At 40.3% G+C, this 25,156-nt stretch overlaps 1 protein-coding gene and 1 pseudogene across 1 annotated transcript; both read left to right on the top strand.

The window, feature by feature from the left end:
* The first annotated feature begins 222 nt into the window (after positions 1-222).
* LOC139406501 (zinc finger protein ZFP2-like) lies at positions 223-12,230 on the top strand. The gene is made up of 2 exons (XM_071149152.1): positions 223-480; positions 7,312-12,230. The coding sequence occupies exons 1-2, from the start codon at positions 309-311 to the stop codon at positions 8,574-8,576; spliced, it is 1,437 nt and encodes a 478-aa protein (XP_071005253.1). The 5' UTR covers positions 223-308; the 3' UTR covers positions 8,577-12,230.
* Positions 12,231-17,256: 5,026 nt separating this feature from the next.
* LOC139407505 (gastrula zinc finger protein XlCGF48.2-like) lies at positions 17,257-19,209 on the top strand (annotated as a pseudogene).
* The last annotated feature ends 5,947 nt before the right edge of the window (positions 19,210-25,156 follow it).

Raw genomic sequence — 25,156 nt, 5'->3', positions numbered from 1 at the left:
TCAGGAGGAAGTTGTCCGTCTACAGAGGCTGCTCGACATTGTTCTTCAACCTGAGATAAAGCTACACAGTGCATGTTTCTTACTCAACGTTAATATAACTTAACCAATCTTCATTTTGTAGGACAGAGAAATGCCATGTTGCACTCCAGTCCAGCAGGTGGCTATAGCGCAACAATGTAATAACTTGAACGTGCACTAACAGTGGAGTTTTTTTTTTAAGTAGAGCCCGGATTCTGTTGATGACGCACGGACAGGGATAACAACTAAAATAAAAACGCAGCTAGCTAATCAACTTGAATTATCAAAGAATGTCTCAAATACAGTTGTTGAGGGTTTTTCTGAACGATAGATTAACAGCTGCTGCTGAGGAGATATTCGGGGTCGTTGAAAAAACGGTAGCAGAGTATCAGGAGGAAGTTGTCCGTCTACAGAGGCTGCTCGACATTGTTCTTCAACCTGAGATAAACCTACACAGAGCAGGTAGGCTAACTCGGGGGTTCCCAAAACTTTTTTTGCGCCGGGTACCCCTTTTGTGGTAGAAAATTCATCAGGCACTTCCTTGAATATCAGAACACAACCCCTACTTCAGAGTGCGACGAAAATAGCATAAAAGTTGCAGTTTAACTGAGAGTCGTTCCATGTTTGAACAAGCCATGGCGATCTCTGATCGTTCTGAAGTCGTTTATGTAGTTAGAAACAGATACTATTAACATTCATACAACATGATTTTGTTTTACATTTTATTTGATCTCAGAAATTAAGCTAATGGATTGCACCCAAATTGGCCCTTTTCATTTATACAGGATTGACAAAATATCCATTAAACAGGGTTTGGGAGTAGTGAACTACACTGAACAAAAATATAAATACAACGTGAGCTGAAATAAAAGCTTCCAGAAATGTTCCATTCTTGCAAATTTTGTGCATACATTTGTTTACATCCATGTTTGTTGGCATTTCTCCATTGTCAAGATAATCCATCCAACTGACCGGTGTGGCATATCAAGAAGCTGATTAAACAGCATGGTCATTACACAGGTGCACCTTGTGCTGGGCACGATAAAAAGCCACTCTAAAATGTGCAGTTTTGTCACACAACACCACAAATGTTTTGAAGGAGTGCGCAATTGGCATGCTGACTGCAGGAATGTCCACCAGAGCTGTTTACAGAAAATGTAATGTTAATTTCTCTACCATAATCTGCCTCCAATGTTATTTTTGAGAATTTGGCAGTATGTCCAATCGGCCTCACAACTGCAGACCACATGTAAGGTGTCGTGTGGGCGAGCGGTTTGCTGATGTCAACGTTGTGAACAGAGTGCTCCGTGGTGGTGGAGTTGTGGTATGGGCAGGCATAAGCTACGAACAACAACACAATTGCATTTTATCGATGGCAATTTGAATGCAAAGAGATACCGTGATGAGATCCTGAGGCCCATTGTCGTGCCATTCATCCACCTCCATCACCTCATGTTTCAGCATGATAATGCACAGCCCCATGTCACAAGAATCTGTACACAATTCCTGGAAGCTGAAAATCTTCCAGTTCTTCCATGTCCTGCATACTCACCAGACATGTTACCCATTGAGCATGTTTGGAATGCTCTGAATCGACGTGTACGACAGCGTGTTCCAGTTCCCACCAATATCCAGGAACTTTGCACAGCCATTGAAGAGTAGTGGGATCAACATTACGCAGGCCACAATTAACAACCTGATCAACTGTATGTGAAGGAGATGTGTCACCCTGCCTGAGGCAAATGGTGGTCACATCAGATACTGACTGGTTTTCTGATCCACGCCCCTACCTTTTTAAAAAAAAAATTGGTGTTCCCAGTCATGTGAAGAAATCCATAGATTAGGGCCTAATGCATTTATTTAAATTGACTGATTTCCTTATATGACCTGTAACTCAGTAAAGTCTGAAATTGCTGCATGTTTTATATTTTGGTTCATTATAGAAGGACTGAGAAGCTCGGTTCTGGTGACTTTTTGAAAGGACATTCTACTCCAAAATGAATGGGGGGGGGGAAATGATGCTGACATCTAAAATATAATTTCCACTTCCAGAAGTGAGCCCAATAACATATTGATAAAATGATGTATTATTTTAACCTGTTGGACCATGCGTATAGCCTATGCATGGTCCATATTATCAGGTATGCTATTAGCTAGCATTCGAAAATTAGCCAGTTTTCAGCCATTAACTTCACCCACGACTGACTCATGCAAACTACAAGCCCGACGTATTTTAACATTTAAAACATGTCAATAATCATTGCTTGCAATACGGCTTTAAAAAAATGGCCTTTATCTTTAATCAGCGAGAAAGAATCTTAAATATATGTTTTAAAATGAGCACAGATTCATACAGCTGTGTGCTTCGATCTGACGAAGCTACACTACCCAAGTTACACTAACACACAGAATACTTCCAAAATGCTTCCAAAACCGTACCGAAGCAACGGGTGTTAATGTTCAGATTGGGTGTCAGGGCTATTAAAAAAACTCCCCCGTACAGAAGACACCTTCGTCCAATGACTCTTATGTGTAATGTAATGGAACTGATCATGACTCTCAATGGCTAGATACAGTGCCTTGCGAAAGTATTCGGCTCCCTTGAACTTTGCGAGCTTTTGCCACATTTCAGGCTTCAAACATAAAGATATAAAACTGTATTTTTTTGTGAAGAATCAATAACAAGTGGGACACAATCATGAAGTGGAACAACATTTATTGGATATTTCAAACTTTTTTAACAAATCAAAAACGGAAAAATTGGGCGTGCAAAATTATTCAGCCCCCTTAAGTTAATACTTTGTAGCGCCACCTTTTGCTGCGATTACAGCTGTAAGTCGCTTGGGGTATGTCTCTATCAGTTTTGCACATCGAGAGACTGACATTTTTTCCCATTCCTCCTTGCAAAACAGCTCGAGCTCAGTGAGGTTGGATGGAGAGCATTTGTGAACAGCAGTTTTCAGTTCTTTCCACAGATTCTCGATTGGATTCAGGTCTGGACTTTGACTTGGCCATTCTAACACCTGGATATGTTTATTTTTGAACCATTCCATTGTAGATTTTGCTTTATGTTTTGGATCATTGTCTTGTTGGAAGACAAATCTCCGTCCCAATCTCAGGTCTTTTGCAGACTCCATCAGGTTTTCTTCCAGAATGGTCCTGTATTTGGCTCCATCCATCTTCCCATCAATTTTAACCATCTTCCCTGTCCCTGCTGAAGAAAAGCAGGCCCAAACCATGATGCTGCCACCACCATGTTTGACAGTGGGGATGGTGTGTTCAGCTGTGTTGCTTTTACGCCAAACATAACATTTTGCATTGTTGCCAAAAAGTTCAATTTTGGTTTAATCTGACCAGAGCACCTTCTTCCACATGTTTGGTGTGTCTCCCAGGTGGCTTGTGGCAAACTTTAAACGACACTTTTTATGGATATCTTTAAGAAATGGCTTTCTTGCCACTCTTCCATAAAGGCCAGATTTGTGCAATATACGACTGATTGTTGTCCTATGGACAGAGTCTCCCACCTCAGCTGTAGATCTCTGCAGTTCATCCAGAGTGATCATGGGCCTCTTGGCTGCATCTCTGATCAGTCTTCTCCTTGTATGAGCTGAAAGTTTAGAGGGACGGCCAGGTCTTGGTAGATTTGCAGTAGTCTGATACTCCTTCCATTTCAATATTATTGCTTGCACAGTGCTCCTTGGGATGTTTAAAGCTTGGGAAATATTTTTGTATCCAAATCCGGCTTTAAACTTCTTCACAACAGTATCTCGGACCTGCCTGGTGTGTTCCTTGTTCTTCATGATGCTCTCTGCGCTTTTAACGGACCTCTGAGACTATCACAGTGCAGGTGCATTTATACGGAGACTTGATTATACACAGGTGGATTGTATTTATCATCATTAGTCATTTAGGTCAACATTGGATCATTCAGAGATCCTCACTTAACTTCTGGAGAGAGTTTGCTGCACTGAAAGTAAAGGGGCTGAATAATTTTGCACGCCCAATTTTTCAGTTTTTGATTTGTTAAAAAAGTTTGAAATATCCAATAAATGTCATTCCACTTCATGATTGTGTCCCACTTGTTGTTGATTCTTCACAAAAAATACAGTTTTATATCTTCATGTTTGAAGCCTGAAATGTGGCAAAAGGTCGCAAAGTTCAAGGGGGCCGAATACTTTCGCAAGGCACTGTATAAGCATCATCACCTGTAGCCGAACTGATGCAGAATATTGGCTATTAATAAATAGGCAATCCCATGTTTCAGCCTATCGCCATTTACCCTATTGCCTTCAAACTCAACTCTGGACCTCGAAGCCCGTTCCACTGCGTTTTTTCATTGTTCCCCTCTAAATCAGGGATTGATTTAGACCTGTGACACCAGGTGGGTGCAGTTAATTATCAGGTAGAAGAGAGAACCAGCAGGCTCCGGACCTCTTAGGGTAAGAGTTGAATACCCTGCCTTATTGGTCTAATCATTACCCAGATCCCAAATGGGATATTTTAACTAACTATTTAGCAGAAAACATGCATAAACACAGTGAATGGGGCAGCAGGTAGCCTAGTGGTTAGAGCGTTTCGGTTACTGGATCGAATTCCCGAGCTGACAAGGTAGAAATCTATCGTTCTGCCCCTGGCAGTTAGCAAGGCAGTTAACCCACTGTTCCCCGGGCACCGAAGACGTGGATGTCGATTTAAGGCAGCCCCCCGCACCTCTCTGTTTCAGAGGGGGTGGGTTAAATGCGGAAGACACATTTCAGTTGAATACATTGTTGGACAACTGACCTAGGTCCCCTTTCCCTGGAATATGTTAGGGTAACTTGGGTTAACCCGCCACCCGGGGTAACACTCCCCCTGACTTTACTTGTCACAGAAACTACTTGTCAGTTCCCCCCCCCCCCCCCCCAACACTGTCCCTGGTTGCCACTACTCTTGCTCAACTAAAAATGTAATGTTTCATCACAATTTTAAGTCACTCCCAAAAAACTATTTTGAGGTAGGGTGGTGTTTTACCCCAAGTTACCTTACAATTGACCCGTGTTAAATTCAGCGCCACTCTCCCATATGCACTCACAGGGAATTGCTGAGCAGTAACTTGCTTAATTAACCATGCCGCTGCTAGAAACTCTTGAGTTTAAAATGGTGCAGTCCGCACATATTTATCAGTTAAAAAATAAATAAAGTAGCAATGGAAAGCTGGGATCCCCCTTTTTTTAACAAAGGACATTAAAACTGCTGTTTTCCCCTACGATTGCAAGAATTGTTGAGCATTGTTTCCCTCCCTACTGCACTTGTAACTTGAGTGCACCTCGAGAGAAACATTTCTCTCGCATAGAACAACAAGCCGACTAGTTAAAAACAAACTATTCTGCTATGGGGTTGTCAGATTTTTCTAGTCATTAGTTGTTTTGTTTGCAAGGAAAAAGTAAACATGGACTGTTCTAGAATCTTCAAAGTGCATCTCGGCAGAAATATATTTTTTAATGTTCCATAGTTTTGGGACGGTGGCAACAATGATTTAGCTGTGGCGCAGTGCCAAGGCTAGATGACTGCAGCAAAAACACTGCTGTTAACATTTGACCCCAAATTGATCTCTTCTATGACATTTCAGATTTACATATGATAATGTTTTACAAAGTAGTTTGGATGTACTTTTAAGTAACTTTAGTAAACTATATTTTTGTTAAGGGTAGCTTTAGTGCTGCTTAACTTCTTCCAGTGTGAAGTATTTGGCAGGTTGGTAAACTATCTTTTCAGAGTAGCTTCCCAACACTGTCAATACATATAGTACGCAACATCTGATTTGGACCATAATTCTTCCCACCGTTAATTAATAAAATGGTCAAAAGTCACCCATGATCCCCCACACCAATCCCACTCCAACCACCAGTACAAAGTATCACTTCTCTATGTTTGACAAGTAGTGAATCAGATGTATATTTTCTTCCCCAGTTCAGAGAAAATAGTCATTGACGTTTCTTCCCGTATTTACAATAAATTGTGAAAGTACCAGGTTTTGCATCCTAGATGCTGCTGTTTTTGCTGTTGCCACACTCTTTTATAAGTGTTGTTGGTCTCTTGTGTTTATTACATTTATCATAACATTTTCTTTGCAACTTTGAGTAGAAAACCAGGAGCTTTTGCTCATGATGAAAATAACTTATGGTCATCCTCACAACAAGCCAAGCCTGTCCTTCATGAAAGTAATTCAGTTGGTCCTTCTCTAGGCCAGGGTTTCCCAAACTGAGTCAGCTGTGTAGTGCTAAGGCAAAAAATAAAATGTGCACCCAGGTGGGGCCCCAGGACCGAGTTTGGGAAACCCATCTCTAGGCAACCTAATGCTTAAACCTATCTCTCCTTGAATACTGCAACAAATGGCAGCTCTCGGAGGAAGAAACCATAGTCTAAGCCACAGCTCCATAATACTTGTGAGACACAGAGAACTGACAGTGTATAGCAGTTGTTGGGTTGAGACTGGCGTGGGGGTGTGAGGGATCCATTGGTGGCTTTTTTCTTCTTTTAAATGTTTTTTTACCCCCTTTTTCTCCCCAATTTAATGGTATCCAATTGTTAGCAGTTACTATCTTGTCTCATCGCTACAACTCCCGTACGGGCTCGGGAGAGACGAAGGTCGAAAGCCATGAGTCCTCCGAAACACAACCCAACCAAGCCGCACTTCTTCTTGACACAATGCCCATCCAACCCGGAAGCCAGCTGCACCAATGTGTCGGAGGAAACACCGTGCACCCGGCGACCTGGTCAGCGTGCACTGCGCCCGGCCCGCCGCAGGAGTCGCTAGTGCGCGATGAGACAAGGATATCCCTAGGCCAATTGTGCGTCGCCCCATGGACCTCCTGGTCGCGGCCGGCTGCGACAGAGCCTGGGCTCGGTCATTGGTGGCTTTTGATCATTTTATTGGATTCCTCATGTCTTACTCATTGTTAGATGGAACTATATTTATTGAAGAGTATATCAACACTATAAATTAAAAGGGCCAATTTGAGTACAATCAATTAGATCAAATTATACTTCAAAATAATGTTTTAGGAATGCAAATATATGTTTCAGTAACACTTTATTTGGATAGTCCATCAGTAAAATTCCATCTATCTACTAACCCTAACCTTAACCCTTAACCTAAACCTTATTCTAATCCTAACTGTTTAGGATTAAAAGTTTAGGATTACAGTTAATTTATATTTGACTAGTAGAAGTTAATTATTGCAGGCGTACCAGACAGGAGGTAGGTCTACATGTCATTGAGTTTTCTGTTTTATCCTTTCTCCTTTCCTCCAGACCTCCAGCAGCGTACTCTTTCTTTCTCTGAAGAGGAGGTTCCCCCTGAGCAGCAGCAGTGTGAGCAGGAGTGGAGCCCCAGTCTGGGACAGGAGGACCCAGAGCCCATACAGATTAAAGAAGAGCAGGAGGAACTCAGGACCAGTCAGGAGGAACCACAGCTTAAAGGGCTTGAGGCAGAGACCATAGAGTTCATATTCAATCCTGTCTGTGTGAAAAGTGATCGTGATGAAGACCCAACTCAGCCCTCACATCTCTATCAAGCCCAAAAGGAAGACAACGGAGAGAGAGACACTCTACCCAGTACTAAAACTGAAAAGATCAAAACAGAACCTGATGGAGACATCTATGTAGAATCAGAACCAACTAGTCTCTCTCAGCCTTTCTCTACAGTAAATTCAGACTGTTCTGCAGCTCAGAGTGAAAACAGTCAAAGTGTCAGTGGTATGGAGACTGGAGGACCTCCTTCAGGTTTTAACCCAGTCAAATCAAAGAGAACAAAGATGATGAAAGGACAAAGCTCCTGTGTCAAGAAATCTACACAGTTGTCCCTCCTGAAATCACCCAGTCAAAGTCATGATACTCCCTGTTGTTGTAAGGTGTGTGACAAGTCTTTTCATCACATGGGTTCATTACTTAAACATGTGAAAACTCATAGAAAGGATAAAGAAGGTATTTGTGGTGTGTGTGGAAAATGTATGGAGTTCACAGAAAGTATGAAAGATCACCTCCAAACCCACATCGCAGCTAGATTTTGTTGTGATGTTTGTAGTAAATGGTTCAGCACAAACAGTAAGCTGACAGTGCACATGAGGAGCCACACAGGGGAGAAACCTTTTTCCTGCCCTGTTTGTGGTACATGCTTCATGCAGAATGGAGGTCTGAAAATACACATGAGAATCCACACAGGGGAGAAGCCATATCGTTGTTATTGTTGTGGACAAGGATTCAGCACTGGCAGTGCTATGAAAAGGCACATTAGGATTCACACAGGGGAGAAGCCATTTTGCTGCCCTGATTGTGGCAAATCATTCACTCGTAAGGGACATCTAAAAATACACATGATGACCCACACAGGGGAGAAACCACATAGCTGTCCTGATTGTGGCAAAGGTTTCAGCATTGCCAGTAATCTGTCAGTGCATATGAGGAGGATTCACACAGGAGAGAAAAGTCAAAGGATTCAGCAGTGGCACCAATCTGAAAGTGCACACGGGGACTCACAGGGGAGAGACCATACTGATGTCCCTATAGTAGAAGATTAATTTTCCAATCGGGTACATTGAATAGCAATAGGCACCATCTATGGCCACCAGACTATATCCAGCTGATCTGTCAATAAACCATCAATACGCATTAAAATCACCCGCACAGCTGATCTCAATTGCAACCATTGTTGGCCACCGATTTACCGCTCCTTTAACGCAGATGTCGAGCTTCTTTTAGTTCTGATTGCAACCAACATTTTTCAAGATGATTTTGCCCAATGGTGGGTATTATCATAGTAAAAATATAATCCTGCAATTTTAAATTGACTAAGGGCCATTTATCTATTTGACTATTTCCGTACAACTGATTTCCTCGTTTACCAAGGCAAATATACAATGCAATGTAGCTTACATTTTATGAATTTAAAAATTATGGTGTAGGAGTATTTATTTGTTTCCAATTGATGTAATCAATTAATGGTTTTACTTGTCTTAATAGAATATGACTATTTATGACTAAGCGGGGAAAAATGTATTCTCCTTAAAGGGGACGTTTTTTATAACCAAATCTCTATTTTTGGTGTAAATGGCGTGTTATGAAAATTATTGCAACCAATAGAATGTTATATACAGTACCAGTCAAAAGTTTGGACACAGCTACTCATTCAAGGGTTTTTCTTCATTTTTTACATTGTAGAATAACATCCACATTGTAGAATAATAGTGAAGACATCAAAACTATGAAATAACACATATGGAATAATGTAGTAACCAAAAAAGTGTAAAAAATCTAAATATATTTTAGATTCTTGAAAGTAGCCACCCTTTGCATTGATGACAGCTTGGCACACTCTTTGCATTCTCTCAACCAGCTTCATGAGGAATGCTTTTCCAGTCTTGAAGGAGTTCCCACATGCTGGCTGCTTTTCCTTCGCTCTGCAGTCCAACTCATCCCAAACCATCTCAAGTTGATGTTGAGATGTCTGTTACTTGAACGTGAAACATTTATTTGGGCTGCCATTTCTGGGGCTGGTAACTCTAACTGATTTTCTGCAGCAGAGGTAACTCTGGGTCTTCCTTTCCTGTGGCGGTCCTCATGAGAGCCAGTTTCATCATAGCGCTTGATGGTTTTTGCGACTGCACTTGAAGAACCGTTCAAAGTTCTTGACATTTTCCGGATTGACTGACCTTCATGTCTAAAATGAATTATGGACTGTCGTTTCTCGTTGCTTATTTGAGCTGTTCTTGCCATAATATGGACTTGGTCTTTTACCAAATAGGGCCATCTTCTGTATACCACCCCTACCTTGTCACAACACAATTGATTGGCTCAACTGTTTCCACAAATGAACTTTTAACAAGGCACACCTGTTAATTGAAATGCATTCCAGGTGACTACCTCATGACGCTGGTTTAGGGAATGGCAAGAGTGTGCAAAGCTGTCATCAAGGCAAAGAGTGGCTACTTATATATCTCAAATCTAAAATATTTTGATATGTTTAACACTTTTTTTGGTTACTACATGATTCCATATGTGTTATTGCATAGTCTTGATGTCTTCACTGTTATTCTACAATGTAGAAAATAGTACAAATAAACAAAAACCCTGGAATGAGCATGTGTCCAAACTTTTGACTGATACTGTATATGGGGGGGGGGGGATACAACCATCCCAGTACTGCAGATTTTGCTGCGAAGAGACAGAATAATTTGATCACTTGTTTTGGTACTGCACATATGTATATAGCTTGTTTTTGCTCGCAGGTTCAGGAATGGCTGAAGAATTGCAACATTTACCTGGAGCTAACTGCAAAAACCACTGCTGGTTGACTTGAAAAGCCATAGTCAATTGATCAGTAATATAGTAGTACTTTTAGTAAAAATATTCATCTTTAATATACAATCTGTAGAAACTATGAGAATAGAAAGGTACGGGAACTTTTGTGAAACATTACAGCACAATTGAAAAATATGGCAATTAGAAATGAAAACTGTATGGTTTTCAGAGATTGATAGGAGGGGTTGAGGGTAACTGAAGGGCGGGGCTAAAAACTAACAAACAAAGATAACTAATGTAAAATATACCGTGTCATAAAATGTATATAGTATGTATAAGCTGTAAGTAGAAGCCTAAGTATTGTAGTCAATTATTTTACTCCAATTAGGGGAGGGGTGGTAGAATTAGGGTAAAATAATAAAGGCAAAAAAAAATATATATATATATATATATATGGGATTGGAAATTATGCAGACAATTACATTGATATAATCCACAATCTATCTGCAGTATTAAAGCTGATCTACCCCCCCAAAAAAAGAAATCAGATTTAGTCAACAAATACAATAGTCAGTTTAAAATAGGTTAAGGGTACAAGACTGTACATATGTCTGTTGGTAAAATCACAACATATCTCATCGAGCCAAGCAGGGAGAGGCTGCCCGTTGTCCCCTTTCCAAGACCAGTCAGAAATGTCAAAGTAACCCTACGCTAATGACGCAGGTGGATCTCAAAACTCAACTTGTATCCGTGGTGTCTTTCTTTCATGATTATATAACTAGCAAATGAGTTTTAAAGTTGAGGGTGAAGTATTTTTGGAGTTTTGCAATGAGGACATAAACAAGCATTGTTCAGCTAGTTTAGCCGGGTAAAACAAGCTAGGATCTAGCTATGCGCACTAGGCTAATTCAGGAGACCGATTTGTAGTTTGTATGCTCTATCAGGAGCTGGCTGTGGAAAGTTTGATTAAACAATTCAGAGACAAACGAATATGTCAGATGACAAATATTTAAGGAGAGCGAATCGATATACTATCCTGAAATCAGCTGTAGTTGTCAATAGTATAACAACGCTTAAAACTATGTTTGAGTGAACCCTGAATCCAGAAATGAATGATGGAGTCTTCCGGACACGGTACACGACGACTCCTCACCACGCTATTTTAAGACACTTTATGTTGGTGTTTCCTTTATTTTGGCTGTTACCTGTATGTCCTCCCTTATGTACATAAAACATGTTTTACGTGTAGATGTCTTGTCGATGTAAACATTTTCCACATTACATCTGTTTTGATGTTGCTAAAGGGAAATTACATGGTAACGGAATTATGCTGAGACACTTTTAAAATGTATACCAAACAAAAACCATTGATTCCAAAGTTTAATAAACCATTTTCTATTCACAATGACTACTTTTAACAATCTTCGCAAAGTTTTACAAAAACACATTTACAGGAAGAACTGTGCCGGTACAAAGTTTAATAACAATTCACCTGAGGGAGATTTTACCTTAATGTGTTACCAAACTTTGTTTTTACAGTAAATTCTATATTTTAAATTGTTCAAATCAGTCATTGTGCATAGAGTTGTACTGTTTGTTAAAATGTTTAATCAATGTCTCTTGTTTGGCATACATTTTAAAGTGAAATTCAGTCTCAGTGTAATTCTGTTACCGTGGAATTGTCCTACAGTAGTTTTCACAATATCAGTTACTCTGTGCTTATGTTTCCAGTTTCCACAGGATCTGAATAATTCTTATTGTGTTTGTTGTTACCTCTGAGCTTGATGCCAATATCCACTCTGAGGAATTATCATTTTTTTTATCTATCAAGTGTTCCCATTCATATAAATGAACCTTCTGAAACATGTTTGTTTAATCTAGGAATGTATATATTTAATCTGCCTTTGTATAACAGAATAAATGTTGATAACGCATGTTTATTGTGAGGTGCCTTTACCTGCACAATTATTTTTCCTCTGTGTTAATTGCACTTATTTCAGAATATTTAGGAAAGTTAGCTGGCTAACTCATTGATTCTGCTTTGTAGTATACCCCTCAAGCCGACTGTCCAAGTCCGACAGTAAACTAACTTAATAATGAAATACAAATGTCTAACACCTACAAATTCAGAGAGAGAGAGATTCTACAGCAGCAAAGTGCAGTGATAAAATGGGAAAAGTTATACTGTCACAAAATATGGAGAAATAAGTGTTCAGTATATTACATTATGTTTGTACATTTTACTCATTTAGTAGACACTCTTATCCAGAGCTATCAGCAAAGTCAGTGTTTTGTAGGAAAAGACAAGTGCAAAAAGGTGGTGTAACTGAGAAGTCTTTTTTAAGAAGAGGTAGGGTTTCAGATGTTTTCGGAAGATGGACCATGGTCAGCGGGTCGGACACCAGGAGCTCGGCACAGGAATATGTGCAAATAGCTTATTGCACAAAGAAGAAAGGAAGAATATAAATAGAAAGCCCTGAATGTGTTTTCATTAAAGGACTCACCCTGAAAGTAGTCTATGGAGCAGGAGAAACTGTAATCACTTATTCAGTTTTCTTTAAACAGCCATTGAACAACAGCTGACTTTAGCCACCGCTAGCTAAACATCTATGGAAGAGATGGGGCCATGTGAGCATGTTGTTTTTTTTAAATGGTAAAAATCACCTTTAAGTAACATGCTCACATGCCCCCATCACTTTCATTGATTGAGTTTGTTTTCAAAGAACAACAGAGCTAGATTGTTGACATGCAGTCAGCATGCAAGATTGGATGGATGTTTGGATATGGCCTGTAGTGGAGAAGGGTCTCTCAACACTACAAGTCATAGAAGGGGTGATGATGGCCCTTAGTAGTCTATTGATGTTATGGAAAATGTCAAGGTTGTAGCTATCCAAAACTTCAATATGGGATGGGAACCGTCGACACGGTTGGCTAGCTATGTTCCAGAGTGAACAACAGTAGAAGATGGGAAAGAGGAGACCCCTTTCGGACAATCTGAGCCATACAAGCTTGCCGCTGAAAGGCCAACAACCTTCCTAAGGAGGGCTGGTTCCGAAAGAGATAAACGGCGAACAAAGGCACTCACACGTAAATACATTCTTGATTTCTTATTCCAAACAGTAATCATATAGTAAAACTTAGTAGTCATATATCATATAGTAAAACCAAATGATTACTGTGAGAATAGTTTTGAAAATGTATCGGCGATAAGTGTCTTTTTCTCTTTTACCCTCTCGATGTCGTTGTGTAAAAGCCATATTGTCTCAGTCTGCTAGGGATCTTTGTCTCATGTAGTAAGTAGGTATGTTTATTCTGTGTTATTTAGTTAGCAAGTAAATAAATAATTAAACAAATTTGTGTAGTACTGAATCATGAGGAAGGCCAGGGTTTTTGCAGATTCAAGAAGGTTACCACTGTTCAAAATGACAAGAGGTAATGATTAATAAGGTGACTGTTTATTGATGTAATAGATGTATACCTTAGAGCATGGGTGTCAAACTCTGGCCCGTGGGCCAAATTTGGCCCGCGGGGTAATTATATTTGGCCCGCGAGACAATACCAAATTACTACTAGAGCTGGCCCGCCGGTATTATACAGCGCATTCACCACTAATACTACGAATCCCATAATGCTCTGCTGTTTTCGCGCGCCAATCAGGACAGGACCCAGAAACGCTCTCTCCTCTGTGACAGTAGTCATAGCAACATAGACGCTACAACTGTCAGCGAGCTAACCCTTCCCAAAAATGGCGAAAAGAAAGGCAGAAAACAGGAGCTTTCTGGACAAGTGGGAGGCAGAATATCTGTTTACATATGTAAAAGACAAACCTGTTTGTCTTGTTTGTGGAGTCAACGTGGCTGTAAGTAAGGAGTACAACATTAGACGACACTATGAAACGAAACACCACCATGACAAATACAAGGACCTGGACATGACTCAAAGGAGCCAGAAAGTAGAGGAGATGAAAAGAAGTTTGGTTTCACAACAGAATATGTTTAAAAAAGCCACATCACAAAGCGAGGCTGCTGTAAAGGCTAGTTATATAGTGGCAGCAGAGATCGCAAAATCAGCCCGGCCCTTTAATGAGGGAGAGTTCATGAAAAAGTGCATGATGAAGGTTTGTGACCTCGTATGCCCAGAGAAAAAACAAGCATTTTCAAACGTGAGCCTGAGCAGGAACACAGTAGCTGATCGCACATGTGATCTTGCCACCAATCTGTATGACCAGCTGATGGAAAAGGGAAAAGATTTTGTTGTGTTCTCCCTCGCTGTGGATGAGAGCTGCGACGCATCTGATACTGCTCAGCTGTCAGTCTTCATTTTTTTTTATTTTTTTTTATTTTACCTTTATTTAACCAGGCAAGTCAGTTAAGAACAAATTCTTATTTTCAATGACGGCCTGGGAACAGTGGGTTAACTGCCTGTTCAGGGGCAGAACGACAGATTTGTACCTTGTCAGCTCGGGGGTTTGAACTCGCAACCTTCCGGTTATTAGTCCAACGCTCTAACCACTAGGCTACCCTGCCGCCCCTGCCGTTCATCCGTGGAGTGGACTCAAATCTGTGTGTTACGGAGGAGCTATTAGGATTCAAATCAATGCATGGCACAACCACAGGAAAGGAAATCTTTGAGGAGGTTTCCAAATGTGTAACTGAAATAAAGCTGCCGTGGGATAAACTCGTTGGATTAACGACAGATGGTGCGCCAGCGATGTGCGGTAAAAAGAGTGGACTGGTGGGCATGGTTCGGGAGAAGATGCGGGAAGAGAACTGTGCAGGTGAGCTAACTGTTTACCACTGCATCATACATCAGGAAGCACTGTGTGCCAAAGCCCTAAAGATGGAACATGTTATGACCACAGTAACACAGGTAGTTAACTTTATAAGAGCCAAAGGTCTAAATCACCGCCAGTTTAAATCTTTTCTGGAGGAGTGTGGTTCGGAATACGCAGACGTGCCGTATCACACAGAGGTGAGATGGCTAAGCAGAGGAAAAGTACTGAACAGATGTTTCGAGCTGCGTGAGGAAATATGTCAATTCCTGGAAACCAAAGGGAAGGATACAGCAGAGCTCCGGGAGCAAAAGTTCCTGTGTGAGCTGGCCTTTCTCTGTGACATCTTGAGCCATCTCGATGCGCTGAACCTGCAGCTTCAGGGGCGGGGGCGCATCATCACAGACATGTACGCTGCAGTGAGGGCCTTCAAAACTAAACTGTGCCTGTGGGAGAATCAGATGCTGCAAGGAAACCCTTGCCATTTTCCCTGCTGCCAATTCATAAAAGCGCAGATCTCTACCGCCGTGTTCCCATGCGCACAGTTTGCTGAAAAACTCAGTGTTCTCGCCGCTGAGTTTAGCCGGCGATTTGCCGACTTCGATGCCCAGAAATGCAAGTTTGAACTGCTTAGTAATCCCTTCGCAGTTGATGTGGAAAATGCACCAACCAACATCCAAATGGAGCTGATTGAACTCCAGTGCAACGACACGCTGAAGTCAAAGTATGATGCTGTGGGCGCCGCACAGTTTCCACGGTTCATCCCTGACACAATGCCTCAGCTCCGCACCCAAGCTGCTCAGATGCTCTCCGTGTTCGGCAGCACTTATCTATGCGAGCAACTTTTCTCCTCGATGAAGATGACCAAAACAACTCACAGGAGACGTCTGACTGATGAACATCTTCGCTCGATACTGAGGATTTCTTCAGCTCAGAGCTTGAGCCCAGACATTGATGAACTAGCATCCAAGAAGAGATGCCAGGTATCTGGCTTGGGCACATCAGATTAGACCAGTGTGCAATAATTAAAGTTTTCTTTATGCACTTTTTCTTGCTACAAGGCATGGGCTTGAATGGTTGATTGATTTATTATCATTTTATTTGTAAAATTATTAGCCAGTGGAAAAAGTTTATTTTGGTATTTAAATCAGAAGGCTGCAAATAGAAAAGAGGCATACAATTTTTATTTAAATTTTATTTATTTAATAAATGAATGCCATTGATGTGTTTTTTCATTTGAAATTCGATTTTGCATGTCTCCACTATTAAATTATATATTGTATGGTAATAAGCGATGCTTGTTTCATATTCAATGTTAAAGCAAAACTTGTTTGGGTCCATATTAAAAGGTTAATTTGTTCAATGTTGGCCCGTGACTTTGTTCAGGTTTTACATTTTGGCCCACTGGGTATTTGAGTTTGACACCCCTGCCTTAGAGTTTAATTTGGGGGATGGTAACTCTTTAAAACTTCTTGTGGCTGGGGGCAGTATTGAGTAGCTTGGATGAATAAGGTGCCCAGAGTAAACTGCCTGCTACTCAGTCCCAGAAGTTAAGATATGCATATTATCAATATATTTGGATAGAAAACACTCTGAAGTTTCTAAAACTGTTTGAATGATATCTGTGAGTATAAGAGAACTCATATGGCAGGCAAAAACCTGAGAAAAAATCCAACCAGGAAGTGGGAAATCTGAGGTTTGTTGTTTTTCAACTCTTGGCCTATCAAATACACAGTGGGATATTGGTCATATTGTACTTCCTATGGCTTCCACTAGATGTTAACAGTCTTTGGAGCCTTGTTTGATGCTTCTACTGTGAAGTGGAGGCGATTGAGAGGGGAATGGGTCAGGGCTTTGGCAGAGTGCCATGAGTTGACCACGCTCGTTCACGTGAGAGCGAGCTCTGTTCCATTGCATTTCTACAGACAAAGGAATTCTCCGGTTTGAACATTATCGAAGATTTATGTTAAAAACATCCTAAAGATGGATTCTATACATCGTTTGACATGTTTCTACGGACTGTAACGGAACTTTTTGACTTTTTGTCTGCTCCTAATGAACGCGTGTCCTGAATTTTGATTTGTGAACTGAACGCGCTAACAAAAGGAGGTATTTGGACATAAATGATGTACATTATCGAACAAAACAAACATTTATTGTGGAACTGGGATTCCTGGGAGTGCATTCTGATGAAGATCATCACAGGTAAGTTAATATTTATAATGTCTGACTTTTACTGACACCACAACGTGGCGGGTATCTGTTTGGGTTGTTTTGGTCTCTGAGCGCCGTACTCAAATTATAGCATGGTGTGCTTCTTCCGTAAAGTTCTTTTGAAATCTGACACAGCGGTTGCATTAAGGAGAAGTGTATCTATAACTCTGTGCATAATAGTTGTATCTTTTATCAATGTTTATTAAGAGTATTTCTGTAAATTGATGTGGCTCTGCAAAATCACCGGATGTTTTGGAACTACTGAACGTAACGCGCCAATGTAAACAGATTTTTTTATATAAATATTAACTTTATCAAACAAAACATACATGTATTGTGTAACATGAAGTCCTATGAGTGTCATCTGATGAAGATCATCAAAGGTTAGTGATTAATTTCATCTATATTTCTGCTTTTTGTGACTCCTCTCTTTAGCTGGAAAAATGGCTGTGTTTTTCTGTGACTTGGCTCTGACCTAACATAATCGTTTGTTTTGCTTTCGCTGTAAAGCCTTTTTGAAATTTGGACACGGTGGTGGGATTAACAAGAAGTGTATTTTTAAAATGGTGTAAAATACTTATGTTTGAGGAATTTTAATTATGGGATTTCTGTAGTTTTGAATTTGGCGCCCTGCACTTTCACTGGCTGTTTTCATATCGATCCAGTTAGTGGGATCTCAGCCCAAAGAGGTTAACCAATTAGATCTCAGGAACCTCCTCCATTTTTCAAAATAAACAAATTCAAGTTATTATTTTAAATGTTTTAACTATATTTAAAGCCAGCCTGATTGGGTGGGCCAGTATTCAATCTGGCAGGGGCTGGTCCCAGCCAGGCCCTGCCATGGCTTCACCTCTGATTGGAGCAATGTCAAAGGTAGTTATTTTTTTGACAAAGTTTAGGATTACAGTTCATTTATATTTGACTAGTAGAAGTTAATTATTGCAGGTGTACCAGACATTGTAGGTCTACATGTCATTGAGTTTTCTGTTTCAGCTTTTTTATTTTCCTCCAGACCACCAGCAGCTCACTCTCTCTTTCTCTGAAGAGGAGGTTCCCCCTGAGCAGCAGAACCCAGAACCCATACAATTTAAAGATGAACAGGAGGAACTCAGGACCAGTCAGGAGGAAGAGCAGCTTCAAGGGATTGAGGCGTATACCATGGAGATCACATTTATTCCTGTCTGTGAAAAGTGACTGTGATGAGGACCCAACTCATCCCTCACATCTCTATCAAGCCCAAAAGGAAGGAAAAGGAGAGAGAGAAACACTCTACCCAGTACTAAAACTGAACAGATCACAACAGAACCTGATGGAGAGGACTATAGGGAATCAGAACCAACCAGTATCTCTCAGCCCCTCCCAGCAGTAAATCCAGACTGTTCGTCAGCTCAGAGTGAAAACAGTCAAAGTGTCAATGGTATGGAGACAGGAGGACCCCAATCAGGATTTAAGTCAGTCAAATCAAATATGATAAAAGGACAAAGGTCCCATATCAATAGTAAGGGTACGAAATCTACAGTTGACCCTCCTGAAATCACCCCGTCAAAGTAATGCTATTACCTGTTTTTGTAAGATGTGTTGTAAGTCTTTTCATCACCTGGGTTCATTAATTTAACACGTGTGAACTCATAGAAAGGATAAAGAAAGTATTTGTGGTGTGTGTGAAATGTTTTCAATCCACAGAAAGGAGGAAATATCACCTCCAAACTCACATTGCAGCTAGTCTTTGTTGTGATGTTTGTAGTAAAGGGTTCAGCAAGAACAGTAAGCTGATAGCGCACATGAGAAGCCACACTGGGGAGACTCCATTTCATTGTTGTCATTGTGGCAAAGGATTCGAACAGAATAGAAATCTAAAAACACACATTAGGACCCACACAGGGGAGAAATCACATACAGTGCCTTGCGAAAGTATTCGGCCCCCTTGAACTTTGCGACCTTTTGCCATATTTCAGGCTTCAAACATAAAGATATAAAACTGTATTTTTTTGTGAAGAATCAACAACAAGTGGGACACAATCATGAAGTGGAACGACATTTATTGGATATTTCAAACTTTTTTAACAAATCAAAAACTGAAAAATTGGGCGTGCAAAATTATTCAGCCCCTTTACTTTCAGTGCAGCAAACTCTCTCCAGAAGTTCAGTGAGGATCTCTGAATGATCCAATGTTGACCTAAATGACTAATGATGATAAATACAATCCACCTGTGTGTAATCAAGACTCCGTATAAATGCACCTGCACTGTGATAGTCTCAGAGGTCCGTTAAAAGCGCAGAGAGCATCATGAAGAACAAGGAACACACCAGGCAGGTCCGAGATACTGTTGTGAAGAAGTTTAAAGCCGGATTTGGATACAAAAAGATTTCCCAAGCTTTAAACATCCCAAGGAGCACTGTGCAAGCGATAATATTGAAATGGAAGGAGTATCAGACCACTGCAAATCTACCAAGACCTGGCCGTCCCTCTAAACTTTCAGCTCATACAAGGAGAAGACTGATCAGAGATGCAGCCAAGAGGCCCATGATCACTCTGGATGAACTGCAGAGATCTACAGCTGAGGTGGGAGACTCTGTCCATAGGACAACAATCAGTCGTATATTGCACAAATCTGGCCTTTATGGAAGAGTGGCAAGAAGAAAGCCATTTCTTAAAGATATCCATAAAAAGTGTCGTTTAAAGTTTGCCACAAGCCACCTGGGAGACACACCAAACATGTGGAAGAAGGTGCTCTGGTCAGATGAAACCAAAATTGAACTTTTTGGCAACAATGCAAAACGTTATGTTTGGCGTAAAAGCAACACAGCTGAACACACCATCCCCACTGTCAAACATGGTGGTGGCAGCATCATGGTTTGGGCCTGCTTTTCTTCAGCAGGGACAGGGAAGATGGTTAAAATTGATGGGAAGATGGATGGAGCCAAATACAGGACCATTTTGGAAGAAAACCTGATGGAGTCTGCAAAAGACCTGAGACTGGGACGGAGATTTGTCTTCCAACAAGACAATGATCCAAAACATAAAGCAAAATCTACAATGGAATGGTTCAAAAATAAACATATCCAGGTGTTAGAATGGCCAAGTCAAAGTCCAGACCTGAATCCAATCGAGAATCTGTGGAAAGAACTGAAAACTGCTGTTCACAAATGCTCTCCATCCAACCTCACTGAGCTCAAGCTGTTTTGCAAGGAGGAATGGGAAAAAATTTCAGTCTCTCGATGTGCAAAACTGATAGAGACATACCCCAAGCGACGTACAGCTGTAATCGCAGCAAAAGGTGGCGCTACAAAGTATTAACTTAAGGGGGCTGAATAATTTTGCACGCCCAATTTTTCAGTTTTTGATTTGTTAAAAAAGTTTGAAATATCCAATAAATGTTGTTCCACTTCATGATTGTGTCCCACTTGTTGTTGATTCTTCACAAAAAAATACAGTTTTATATCTTTATGTTTGAAGCCTGAAATGTGGCAAAAGGTTGCAAAGTTCAAGGGGGCCAAATACTTTCGCAAGGCACTGTAGCTGTCCTGACTGTGGTAAAGGGTTCAGCATTGCCACTAATCTGTCAGTGCACATGAAGACTCACACAGGAGAGAAAAGACAAAAGGATTCAGCACTGGCACCAATCTGAATGTGCACATGAGAACTCAGGGGAGAGACCATACTAATGTCCTCATAGTAGAAATGTATTTCCCAATCAGGTACATTAAATAACAATCAAAGACACACCAAGACATCACTGTATAGGTGCAATGATTGCAGTAGTTCTCAAAATGATAGAGCTCCAACAAAGTTACATGAATAACCGTCACAAGGGAGAAAATATGACAATGTGCTGTTTGGGATAAGGTCTAGAGACAGAATATTTAGAGTCACATTCTAACCTACACCTGTGAGAGGAGATGCCCATTAGGACACTATTTTATAAATGTTTTATTTTACCCTGTAAGTTGACTGAGAACACATTCTCATTTACAGCAACAGTGTGGGGAATAGTTACAGGGGAGAGGAAGGGGGATGAATGAGCCAATTGGAAGCTGGGGATGATTAGGTGGCCTTGGTGGTATGAGGGCCAGGCTTGGGTGAAAAGAATATGACTGAATTACTGCTTAAACATAATAACTCCCCATCACTGTTTTATAGAGAGCCGTTTGTGGATTTCTGAGCATTAGTTATAGGATGACACAAATACATTTTAAACTATGTCCTCCCTTTCTACATAAAACATGTTTTTGTTTTTAGAGTGAAAGTGTTTTGTTAAAAGTATTGAATCGTGCTATATTATCTGTTTTATAGTTAACAGTTTTCACAATATCAATTACTTTGCACTTATGTTTCTTCAAGTGTCCACAGGAGTTGAAAGATTCCTACCATTTTTGTTATTACCTCTGAGCTTGATGCCAATATCCACTCTGAGGGGAAATACATTTTTATTTTGTTTCCATGTTTTGACAAGCATTAAGAAAATTGTTGTGCTATGCTCAAGTGGACCCATTCATATACAGTGGAGCAAAAACATATTTTGTCAGCCACCAATTGTGCAAGTTCTCCAACTTAAAAAGGTAGGTACACTGCAACTATGACAGACAAAATGAGAAAAAAAAATCCAGAAAATCACATTGTAGGAATTTTTATTTCTTTATTTGCAAATTATGGTGGAAAATAAGTATTTGGTCACCTACAAACAAGATTTCTGTCTCTCACAGACCTGTAACTTCTTCTTTAAGAGGCTCCTCTGTCCTCCACTCGTTACCTGTATTAATGGCACCTGTTTGAACTTGTTATCAGTATAAAAGACACCTGTCCACAACCTCAAACAGTCACACTCCAAACTCCACTATGGCCAAGACCAAAGAGCTGTCAAAGGACACCAGAAACAAAATTGTAGACCTGCACCAGGCTGGGAAGACTGAATCTGCAATAGGTAAGCAGCTTGGTTTGAAGAAATCAACTGTGGGAGCAATTATTAGGAAATGGAAGACATACAAGACCACTGATAATCTCCCTCGATCTGGGGCTCCACACAAGATCTCACCCCGTGGGGTCAAAATGATCACAAGAACGGTGAGCAAAAATCCCAGAACCACACGGGGGGACCTAGTAAATGACCTGCAGAGAGCTTGGACCAAAGTAACAAAGCCTACCATCAGTAACACACTACGCCGCCAGGGACTCAAATCCTGCAGTGCCAGACGTGTCCCCCTGCTTAAGCCAGTACATGTCCAGGCCCATCTGAAGTTTGCTAGAGAGCATTTGGATGATCCAGAAGAAGATTGGGAGAATGTCATATGGTCAGATGAAACCAAAATATAACTTTATGGTAAAAACTCAACTCGTCGTGTTTGGAGGACAAAGAATGCTGAGTTGCATCCAAAGAACACCATACTTACTGTGAAGCATGTTGGTGGAAACATCATGCTTTGGGGCTGTTTTTCTGCAAAGGGACCAGGACGACTGATCCGTGTAAAGGAAAGAATGAATGGGGCCATGTATCGTGAGATTTTGAGTGAAAACCTCCTTCCATCAGCAAGGGCATTGAAGATGAAACGTGGCTGGGTCTTTCAGCATGACAATGATCTCAAACACACCGCCCGGGCAACGAAGGAGTGGCTTCGTAAGAAGCATTTCAAGGTCCTGGAGTGGCCTAGCCAGTCTCCAGATCTCAACCCCATAGAAAATCTTTGGAGGGAGTTGAAAGTCCGTGTTGCCCAGCAACAGCCCCAAAACATCACTGCTCTAGAGGAGATCTTCATGGAGGAATGGGCCAAAATACCAGCAACAGTGTGTGAAAACCTTGTGAAGACTTACAGAAAACGTTTGACCTCTGTCATTGCCAACAAAGGGTATATAACAAAGTATTGAGATAAACTTTTGTTATTGACCAAATACTTTTTTCCCACCATAATTTGCAAATAAATTAATATAAAATCCCACAATGTGATTTTCTGGATTTTTTTCCTCATTTTGTCTGTCATAGATGAAGTGTACCTATGATGAAAATTACAGGCCTCTCTCATCTTTTTAAATGGGAGAACTTGCACAATTGGTGGCTGACTAAATACTTTTTTGCCCCACTGTAAATGAACCTTCTCAAACATGCTTTTTTTCATCTCAAAATATATTTATGCATATTTTATCAAACTTTGTTTTACAGAATAAATGTTAACATGTTTATTGTGAAGTGTCTTTACCTGCACACTTCTCTTTCCTCTGTTCATGAAATGTTTGACAGTTATCTAGTCACCAATCCATGCAATGTTTTATGCTCGATAAAGGCCTATCAAGTTGCATTTAGCAAAGGCTCGTAATATGATTGACTGTAATTGTATTTTATTTGCCCTGAATATACTATTGTTTACTGCATATGTTTCTTAAAATCTCTCAAGGATCGGACCCTTTTTTACATTTTCGCCTAAAATGACATACCCAAATCTAACTGCCTGTAGCTTAGGCGCTGTAACAAGGATATGCATATTCTTGATACCATTTGAAAGGATACACTTGGAAGTGTGGAAATGTGAAATTAATGTATGAGAATACAACACATTAGATCTGGTAAAAGATACTACAAAAAAAACATGCATTTTTTTCCCATCTTTGAAATGCAAGAGAGGCCACAATTTATTATTCCAGTTTAGGCGCAATGTTGATTTTGGCCACTAGATGGGAGCAGTATATTTGAAACGTTTTAGACTGATCCAATGAACCATTGCATTTCTGTTCAGAATGTATCAAGTCTGCCAAATGTTCCTAATTGGTTTATTAATACATTTTCAAGTTCATAACTGTGCACTCTCAAAAAATTATTTCACTGTAATAGCTACTGTAAATTGGACAATACCGTTAGATTTACAAGAATTTAAGCTTTTTGCCCACATATGTCTATGTCCTGAGAAATGTACTTGTTAATTACAACCTCATGCTAATCGCATTAGCGCACGTTAGCTCAACCGTCCCACGGGGGGACTCAAGGTTGGTGGGTTTTGCCAGTATGCTATTTCAACTAATGCCCTCTCTTCTAAGCCGAACTGACCTTGTCGCACTCCACTCCAGCAGGTGGCGATAAAGCAAAATGGGTGTATTCGTGCACAACCGAGAGAGCCACATTTTTTAGGGACAGCCTAAAACCACGCAATTTTGATACACTCCGACTTGGAATTTGAACCTGATTGTGGCCTTCAGTGAGTTTATTGATGTTTGACAATATTTAATGTGTAAGTTAAGTTTTAAGTTCGTTTCATGTGTTTGGAAAGGCTTTGCTGGCTTTGAGGTCCATGTGGTTTATTGGAAGAGAAATCCCTTACCATGATTGTTTTTTGTAAATGTATTTGTATTTGGGCAATTCCACAGTAATGGAATTATGCTGAGACTCTAAAGTTACATTTTTCACTTTGAAATGTATGCCAAACAAAAACCACTGATTTCAAAGTTTAACAAACCATACAACTCTATGCACAATGACTACTTTGAAATATTTACACAGCAGAAAAAAATACATTTAGTGTGCAAATGCAAAGTTTGTTAACAGAATTAAATTGAAATATCCCTCAGTTTTTTCACAGTTCTTCCTGTAAATGTGTTTCTGTAAAATGTTCTGTTAAACGTAGTCCTTGTGGATAAACTTTGGAAATCAATGGTTTTTGTTTGTTGCTCACTTTAAAATGTATACCAATGTCGAGCAGCCTCTGTAAATGGACAACTTCCTGTGTAGTACAGATCAGGGACCCATGATGTAATTCCTTTAGCGGATGGAAATCCACTTCACCTATTGTAGTTCAATAACCAAAATATATATTTTTCAAACTCAATGTGTCATGTCAATGATACATTAAGCCTCCACCGATGCGTCAATCTAAGTAACATAATAAAACAATTCC

The sequence above is a fragment of the Oncorhynchus clarkii genome, chromosome 4, assembly GCF_045791955.1.
Source record: "Oncorhynchus clarkii lewisi isolate Uvic-CL-2024 chromosome 4, UVic_Ocla_1.0, whole genome shotgun sequence".
Lineage (NCBI taxonomy): Eukaryota > Metazoa > Chordata > Actinopteri > Salmoniformes > Salmonidae > Oncorhynchus > Oncorhynchus clarkii.
Note: the sequence above shows the minus strand (reverse complement) of the source record. Positions and strands in the feature narration are given on the sequence as shown.

Excerpts from the sequence above, each read along its gene's own strand:
- LOC139406501 (XM_071149152.1), top strand. The coding sequence starts at position 309 with ATGTCTCAAATACAGTTGTTGAGGGTTTTTCTGAACGATAGATTAACA. Across the intron at positions 481-7,311 it reads GATAAACCTACACAGAGCAG|ACCTCCAGCAGCGTACTCTT; the intron begins GTAGGCTAACTC and ends CCTTTCCTCCAG.